The following is a 9,410-nucleotide window of genomic DNA, read 5'->3' on the forward strand; positions in this document are numbered from 1 at the left end:
CTACTTGCACTTTGACGTGCTTTCGAACTGCTCGGTGGGCAGGAGCAGGGACCGAACAACAGGAGCTCACCCTATTGCAGGGATTCAAACCGCCGACCTTCTGATCGGCAAGCCCTAGACTCTGTGGTTTAGACCACAGTGCCACCCGCGTCCCTGACAAAAATAAATAAGTAAAGCAACTGCAATAAAGCTGTGGGGTGTGAAACACAGAGCAGTCAAATACAACATTCCTAGAGTGGACATGTTTAGACATGATGAGGGATGTTTGTCCAGCCGGTAGATAAACTTCCTGTTTCCTCTACATGTGACCAGAGGTGGGCGTGACCTCACCTGTGCAGGTAACAAAAGCACAGAGATGGCCGCCACATCTCTCCTCTCCATTTTTCTTTCGTCAAAGAAGCATCAGCCTGAGATGCTCTCTTGTAGGAGAAAGGAACTATCTCCTTATGGGATAGATTCCAGGTGTATATATTTTGTAACTTAAGTCTGCCTTCTGGTATCTGTCTGTGAACAGAATGTGTGAGTAAACTCTTTTTATACTTTTATACAAGACTGTGTTGTGTCTATTCTTTTTAGGAGGGAATAAAGGGGGAATTACCAGGAAACTTATTTTAGAGGCTTAAGCAAGCCTGGCAAACCTATCCGCTGTGTAAGTTTAAAAAAGGAGAATGTTACTCTGCTAAATCATAGAACTTGTTAACACAAGTTGGAAAGGATATCATTAAACTATATATCCTCTCCAGCCTCCCTGAACATTCCCACAAAAACCCCATAACAGAGGGGTCACAGGGCCCAGACTCAGGACATGAGGAGGGAAGGGCACTTTACTATAGGTCTGGGCAGGGGCAGCCCATGTCATTTTGCCACCTGAAGAGAAACGGGAATGTGGCTCGCTCTGCCCTCACTACTTCCGCCATTGCCAGAACAGCCCCCAGAATGTTAAAAGGAAGGGCCAGCTCTGGGTCTGGGGAAACCTGGCCTAGGTGGGTAGCATGTGAGGGGGAGGGAATGAAACTCAATAGTTGATCGCCTTCCCCAACCTGGTGCCCTTCAGTTGCTTTGAACTATAAAACCTATTAGCCCCAGCCAGCGTAGGCAATGGTCAGGGACAATGGTAACCAATGACAACGGGGAAGGCTGTTGTAGATCCTGCTTGAGAACGTTTATGCAGAAACCGGCCCTCTGTTATCTGGAGGGGGCATCCAGATCTTGTAAGGTCTTACGTGATTGTCTGGAGCTGTTCAGGAATAGAATAGGTGCTGATGGTTGAGTCTGTTGGCCCTGTGGCGTAGCTTGTGTGGCTGGCACCTGGGGTGGGCAAGCAAGCGCACCCTTGGGTGGTGCATGTTCTCAGGGGGTGGGGCCACATAACACCCCTGCCCACCCTCGACGGGCACAACACTCCCAAAGAACACACTCATGCTGCCCTGCCAGCCTTATGCTGCTTTGTAATGCAGCAAAGCTGTGTGCAGAGAACGCAACAGTCGAGCGGGGTTGGCAGGGTGGTTGAGGAGCAAAATGTGCCGCCCCCCCCAAAAATGCCCCTCTGGGCCTCCCCACATGATGCCACTGGGTAGGCCACCATAAGTGTGTGTTCAAATGATTTGGCCTCAGGGGCTGTATGCAACAAAAGTTGCCTGGAATAAAAAAATATGCTGCTGAAAAGTACTTCAGGGAGTCGCCACAAGTAAGGAACGCCATACTGTGTGTATTCAAACACACTTGCAGCATCCTCCAGACATCTGTGGTCAAGTTTCAAATCTGGTGCTGTGATTCTGCTCAATATGAAAAAGCCCCCTTTTTTGTTTCAGATCATCTCCAGCTTCTTCTCAGATGATAAGAAAGAGAACTATGGCAAGCTGCCCTCGGGCTTCCTTTTCAAGGTAAGGAAAAAACATTCGAGTCACAAAAAGTAGGCCTGTGTTTAGGGGGAATAGATGTGTGTGTGTCCTGCAAGTTGCCCAGTCTAGAAATGCATTGCTTCATTGGTATCATGTTTTGTTTTCCAGGCTCAGGCAGTCCAAGCTCACGCTTCAGAGGATGAGAAGCACCTTCAGTTTGGAGAAGGGGAAACCATGCTAGTGCTGTCAGATAAAGAGGCTGAGGTAACATCAGGACACTTATATCTGGCACTCTTGTTCAAAATGCTAATGGGTGATACAGGATGCCCTAGGAACCGGAGAGGGCCAACTGTGGCCCCAAAGCTTACACATGCAAAGCCAACGCTCTTCTCATGCAGCTCCTCAATAGGATAGGACAGGATTAAGCAGACCTCAGGCTTCTAGGATCTGCTTCTCCTTCTTTTACTAAAACCCCGAGAACAACAAATCGGAACCTGGAGCAAGAGATATTGAATTAAAGAATGCTGAGCTCAAGCTGTCGTTCAGGCATCCCCAACCTGCGGCCCTCCAGATGTTTTGGCCTACAACTCCCATGATCTCTAGCTAACAGGACCAGTGGTCAGGGATGATGGGAATTGTAGTCCAAAACATCTGGAGGGCCGAAGGTTGGGGGGGTGCCTGCTCTTGTTTTTGAGTAGCAGAATGGAATGGAAGTTGCAAAAATCCACTCTTTGTTAACTCCTTCCCCGACCCAATTAAGAAAATCCTTCATTTCAGTATAATTTTCTTGGGGGGTGGGAGTATTATTTTGTTGTTGTCATTGTTAAACCATTGGGAGTGTTAAACCATTACTGATTTCCATCAAATCACCCAGAGAGCTACCAGTATATCCTGATCTACTTTCTGCCCAGTAGTCCATTAAATAATGACACTGTTGTAATAATTTTAAGGTATTTTATTTATATATAATGATTGTTATTAATGTACCAAAACAAATAATGCCACATGTCTGAAAAACAGCACAGGAAGACAGGCCTCACTCCATTTTGACTCCCAACTGACCAAGTATTTCTTTGTCTCAGGAACAAAGGGGGGGGGGTTGCCCCTCCAGCTACTCAGCAGCCCTCTGCCTGACTGATAATCTCTGGCATCCTGATATCTGAGTGTCAGACAAAAGGGTGTGATTAACTTGGCTGGGATATAGGGAAATGTAAATATCTTTTGTTTCACTTGATGGGTTTTTGGTGGAGGGCAAGAGGAGACATGGGGGCAGGGTCCAAGATGCTCAGATCACTGCTACCAGACCCTCCCAATTTGTGATGTAATTCTAATGTATGGAGGGGTGGTCTTGAGCTGGAGGGGGGCAATTTCAAAAGTCTATATAGGAGCTTGCGCGCCTTTGTTGGAGGTCTTTTGCTTGCAAGACACCCTGCTGCAGCAGTAACAAATAAAGGGCTATCGCCTTGCCTTGGGAGATTCTGTATTGTCTCTATTTATTCATAATTGCTCCTGAGAGGAGGGGAGCCCTACTAAGGCTCTCCCCCGGGTTCGTGGACTCCCTTCTGGGGTTGAACCTAGTTTTTATAACAGGCACTATCCATTTTTTAAGTTGTCTTGTCTGGAAAATGCAACCCGTTTATTTTTGAGAGAGAGCACCCTTATAGATGCTCCCCCACCCATGGCCCCCACTGGATTCCCTAGGGCCTTGCCCATGACCAACCACATCCTGCCTGGGTTTCCCCTCACTGACTTGCCAAGTACTTCCAGGGTACAGACTCTGACCCTCCAGTTTGGGACAACTTCCATGCCTAGTCCGTGGAGCTGCACCTTGGGTCCGTGAAGGAGGCCAGGATTTTTTAAATTAAAGGTTGGCAACCCATTCCATTTCACTGCCCGTTTCTCCCCCACCCCCACCCTGCAACCTTGCTTAAAGGGGTCATGCAGTGGCAGCTTCTAGTGAGGTCTCTCTGGAAGGAGCCGCTGCAGCCACACAAGCCCAGCGATGGCAGGGGCAGGTGGGCACTTGTGGGCCCTGCAGAATTCCATCACCCAAGGGATTACCTTGTCTATAATTTATCAACACCGCGTCTAGGAAGCAACTAGGTCATTGTCTCCCAGAGGCAAAGAAAGAGGCGTTGTGGGGTCAGACACACTAAGAAGCAAGGAACTGTGGCTCTTTGGCCCCATGCAAGGCTTTGCACATTTGGGGGGTGGGGGGTGGAGGAAAGATATCAGCCCCACAGTCACATCAGAATAAACATGTCCATACCCTGTGTTTGTAATTTACATAGTTTACAATGGGCTCCATAACTCAGTTTTCCGTGGTGCAGAATTAGGGTTCTATTGGCGTAGAAATGTTGGCGCTGATTATTTTTTTAGTGCCAGTCATGATGGGTGGCACTAAATCCATACATTTCCCAGTAGTAATGTACGGAAGTGAGAGCTGGACCATAAAGAAGGCTGATCGCCGAAGAATTGATGCTTTTGAATTACGGTGCTGGAGGAGACTCTTGAGAGTCCCATGGACTGCAAGAAGATCAAACCTATCCATTCTTAAAGAAATCAGCCCTGAGTGCTCACTAGAAGGACAGATCCTGAAGTTGAGGCTCCAGTACTTTGGCCACCTCATGAGAAGACTCCCTAGAAAAGACCCTGATGTTGGGAAGGATGGAGGGCACAAGGAGAAGGGGATGACAGAGGATGAGATGGTTGGACAGTGTTCTCGAAGCGACTGGCATGAGTTTGGCCAAACAGCGGGAGGCAGTGGAAGACAGGAGTGCCTGGCGTGCTCTGGTGCATGGGGTCACAAAGAGTTGGACACGACTAAACGACTAAACAACAACAACAACTAACCATGGTAGCTGAGATGGTCGGACAGTGTTCTTGAAGCTACTAACATGAGTTTGGCCAAACTGCGGGAGGCAGTGGAAGACAAGAGTGCCTGGTGTGCTCTGGTCCATGGGGTCACGAAGAGTCGGACACGACTGAACGACTGAACAACAACAACATGATGGGTGGAGCGTATTTTGGATTTTTGTGTGTGTAAACAATAGAACCTTGTTGGGTTTCTGATAGCTATGGGACATGGCCTACGCATGCACATGTTTACTTGGTACACTAATGAACAATTATATATATATGAAACCTTAATATTCTTACAACAGGCATGACCCCGTTGTTTCATAGAAATCACAGCCTGACCTTGTTGCATTCTCTGCTCTCTGCGTGGAACAGGAACTGCAGGCAGAGCTGCTGTTGCAGCTGCAATGTGTTAAGTCTATTTACATGTGTGTTCCCATACCCACTGTCTTCTATCAATTATTAACTCTCCTTCACACCCTTCTCTCCACACCAACAGCACTGATCATTTGCTTCCTACGAAGACAGAACATTTAAAGGCAAATCGACATGCTATGCATTGTAACTTTAACCATTTGGAAACCCTTTTATACAGAAACAACTGAGCGTGTATTTATTTCATTTTTCTGCTAGTGTAATATAGCAGCTAAAGGGGCAGCTATGAATCAGGAGGTACGCCATTCAAACCTGGCATCAATCCCATAAGTTTCAGCATTGAGTCTTACACAACTCGACACAGAAGTGAGTCCCATCTGGCACGCTGCCTCTGAACATGAAGGGTCCGCACAGCTTTCAGGGCTGTAAAGGGTAGGTAGGCAAGTCCTCTGTGAATTTGTCTAATCCTAACCCTACAATGGACGCGGGTGGTGCTGTGGGTTAAACCACTGAGCCTAGGGTTTGCCGATCAGAAGGTTGGCGGTTCGAATCCCCGCGATGGGGTGAGCTCCCGTTGTTCGGTCCCTGCTCCTGCCCACCTGGCAGTTCGAAAGCACGTCAAAGTGCAAGTAGATAAATAGGTACCGCTCCAGCGGGAAGGTAAATGGCGTTTCCGTGCGCTGCTCTGGTTCACCAGAAGCGGCTTAGTCATTCTGGCCACATGACCCAGAACGCAGGCTCCCTTGGCCAAGTAACGTGAGATGAGCACCGTAACTCCAGAGTCGGACACGACTGGACCTAACGGTCAGGGGTCCCTTTACCTTTAACCCCACAAGGTGAGTACTTTCAGGCATGGAAGGATTCTTCCTTGCATTCAGAGCTGCCTTATACCATTCAGACTATTTGTCCATAGAGCTCAGGATTTATTTGTATTTGTTAGTTGCCTCCTGATGGCCCACTTCACACATCACATTAAACCATAGTTTAAAGAAAATTACGGTTTAATCTAAACAAGTTATTTTCCCCTGCTACACATGTTATCTGCTCCTGTTGCTGCTGCTGCACTGCAGGTGAAACCAACCAGAGTCTGACTTGATGTCTGACCCTAGACTTGTGGTCTGTTAACACCCCCACCCCACCCCACCCCAACAAACCATGAATTAGTAAGCCAAGGACAAAGAGCTGGTGGTATATTTGGAGAGAAACTAAACCCTGAGCCTGGGGTCAGATGATGCAACTATGAGAACATTTGAGTTCGTGCACCAGAGCGACTCACTGCTTGTCCACATTAAACCATGGTTTTGTTTCAAGCTGTCGTTTTAATGCGACGTACTTGCTGAGCCACTATGAATTGTCTAAGTAAAGAACGCATGTTGATATAAAACAAAAATTAAAATGTAACTATAGTATGATCAAGTTCAGTGGTAAAATCGCAAACCATCGCAACAGAATAAAGAAAATGCCAACCATAGACAAAGGATTGCATTCAGTATTCAGAGCAAACCCACTGAAATTACCTAAGGTAGCCTATTCATTTCAATGGGTTTACTCTGAGTAGAGCAACACTGGCTATAGTTAATATCACCTGCTACCTGGCCCGTTCTAACTGAAGATGCCAGGGATTGACTCTGGACCTTTCTGCCTGCAAAACATGTACAGTACTCTATTCCTGAGCTATATTGAAGCTGTAAATAAATAAAGCTGTGGTCCCTCCCTTTTGTTCTTGATTGTGTACATCTCTACTGGTGTTCTAACTGCTGTCAGGAATAATTTTTTCAGATGTCATAAAATGTAGCAGGGGGGGTGATGACAACCTTTTCACTTCAGCTGTAAACCTGCTCTCAAAAGTGTGTTTAATATCTGAAATTTAGGCTCCTAGACAACTCAAACTGTCACTTCACATTTTTTTCCCAAAATCAAGGGCCAAACAAGAACTTAATCTTGCATTTGATGCAAAACATTTCCATCTGCAAGATGCTTTCACAACAGCTCCCTTTTTTACAGTGGAGATGAAATGGAAGTTTGCTTCCATATGCTGCATGTTGAAAATACAAAGCTGTGGTTTTAAAATGCTTAAAATGTAAGAATATGGTGTTTTGAGTTTCACAAGGCACTTTGGGGAAAAGCTAAAAATGAAGTTCGGTCAACCAACTTCTGAGATATTGTGTGCAAATTTATGTATTCTAGGGCTGAGAGCCAGTGTGGTGTAGTGGTTAAGAGTGGTAGACTCGTAATCTGGGGAACCGGGTTCGTGTCTCCGCTCCTCCACATGCAGCTGCTGGGTGACCTTGGGCTAGTCACACTTCTTTGAAGTCTCTCAGCCCCACTCACCTCACAGAGTGTTTGTTGTGGGGGAGGAAGGGAAATGAGAATGTTAGCCACTTTGAGACTCCTTCGGGTAGTGAAAAGCAGGATATCAAATCCAAACTCTTCTTCTTCTTCTGATGCCCCTTTTTGCTTCACTCACCAACCCCACAACCCCTCCTCAAAGCTCCCTCTTTTTCCCCTTGTTATGACACACCGAAGCCCCTTTACTCTTTGCTGAAGCCCCCTAAGCCCACTCCCTTATTCTTCACCCAATCTCTTCTGCTTGCCTGCACCATCAGGCTCCCCAAATTGCTCATTCAACTCACTGCTTCAAGTCAAATTCACTCAGCTGCTTCAACCCCACCAAAGCCCAGTTTGCTTATCTGCCTGCCTGGTACTTGCCAGTGTGGTGTAGTGGTTAAGAGCGGTAGACTCGTAATCTGGGGAACCGGGTTCGCGTCTCCGCTCCTCCACATGCAGCTGCTGGGTGACCTTGGGCTAGTCACACTTCTCTGAAGTCTCTCAGCCCCATTCATCTCACAGAGTGTTTGTTGTGGGGGAGGAAGGGAAAGGAGAATGTTAGCCGCTTTGAGACTCCTTCGGGTAGTGATAAAGCGGGATATCAAATCCAAACTCTTCTTGCCTTCCCTGCCGCCACCAAGCCCAGTTCACTCATCTTCTGCCCCACGCACTTGCCGTGCCACCTGCCTGTCTCAAATGCTTCCCTCAACCTGGAGCTTGCACAGCTGGTCACCAACAGGACAACAGACTAGTGCAAATATTGGGTGGGTGGAGAGAGAGAGAGAGAGAGAGAGAGAGAGAGAGAGAGAGATGTAATGTGCTCCAAAAACAAACCTATGCATTCAGAAATATTAGATTTTGAAATCCAAATTTGGAGTTTTTATGTGAAGTTCTGAGGCTGGAAAAACAACTACTGTATGCTACTTTTTGCTGTTGTGGATCATCATCGTTATTAAGATGGTGGTGATGGTGAGTCTTGAATTCTGCTCTGAAAACTACATTGTGTGATTCGCTGGATGATTTGTAGCCACACAATATGATGAGCACATCTGCACATGGTGTCTTCCATGCAGGAGCAATTTAATGTGCTTTTAAGTACATTGCCTATGCTGAGAAGACTCTCTGGGCTGTAGTGATGGAAAAGGTCTTGTTAACCTGACTAACAGTGGGGGATTTCTCTCTTTTTTTCTAGGAAAAAGGATTCCTGATGGGTATAAAGGAGAAAGACTGGAAGGAGAACCAGAATATGCTACTGAAAGGAATTTTCCCACAAAATCTCATTAAATCTATCCCTTTGGAATAAACTCAGATCTGGAGCAGAAACAGGGTGAAGAGAGAACTCAATAAAGAGAAAGCCCTTCTGTCCAAATACTGATTTGCCAAAACTCCGTGTTAATTGTTCCTTCACCCACGTAGCACCTTGTGATAAAAATGTAGATTGCATTATTTCTTGAATCTGTCCTCCTCCCCATGCAGCCAAATCCATGCCTCTGAGGGTCACTGTTTGGCCCTTCCTGTCCTTTTCAGAAGTGAAAGAGTGGGTTGGAGTTGTGATAACAGTAATGGTTGGCAGGCCATTTTGAGGGGTGGGAACTGAGAGTCTTTGCCTCCTAACCCATATAGTCTTCTCAAAGGAGTCCCCCGTCAAAGCTACATGCTGAAATGTGAATGTTGTCAAATAATGCATTGGCATTCAGCTCAAGAGCTTATTACGAATTATTGTAATGGGCCCACAACAAATGGGTTGATTCTGCTTGGTAGTAGACACAGACTAGGGATTTATGACATGCCCAATGGATAGACACACAACGTCTGTGTACATTCATGTATGTATGTATGTATTTGCTTTGTGCGTACACATGGTAGGAAGTTGCGATTGGCCGCAGCTGCTTGGTGTGTAACTGTGCCCATATGTTCAGCAAAATGCACCTGTTTATGTGATTTCACTCATGGCCTTCTGTTCTCTACCTTGGGTCCCCAGATGTTTTTGGCCTACAACTCCCATCA

At 46.5% G+C, this 9,410-nt stretch overlaps 1 protein-coding gene across 1 annotated transcript in view; it reads left to right on the plus strand.

Moving 5' to 3' along the window:
• BIN2 (bridging integrator 2) overlaps nucleotides 1-9,372 on the plus strand; it is a 36,358-nt gene extending 26,986 nt beyond the window's left edge. The window contains exons 11-13 of the mRNA XM_033138444.1: nucleotides 1,812-1,883; nucleotides 2,010-2,105; nucleotides 8,596-9,372. Coding sequence (XP_032994335.1) covers nucleotides 1,812-1,883; nucleotides 2,010-2,105; nucleotides 8,596-8,706 — 279 coding nt within the window. The 3' untranslated portion in view covers nucleotides 8,707-9,372. The remainder of the gene's footprint in view (nucleotides 1-1,811; nucleotides 1,884-2,009; nucleotides 2,106-8,595) is intronic.
• The last annotated feature ends 38 nt before the right edge of the window (nucleotides 9,373-9,410 follow it).

This window comes from Lacerta agilis, chromosome 2 (assembly GCF_009819535.1).
Source record: "Lacerta agilis isolate rLacAgi1 chromosome 2, rLacAgi1.pri, whole genome shotgun sequence".
Lineage (NCBI taxonomy): Eukaryota > Metazoa > Chordata > Lepidosauria > Squamata > Lacertidae > Lacerta > Lacerta agilis.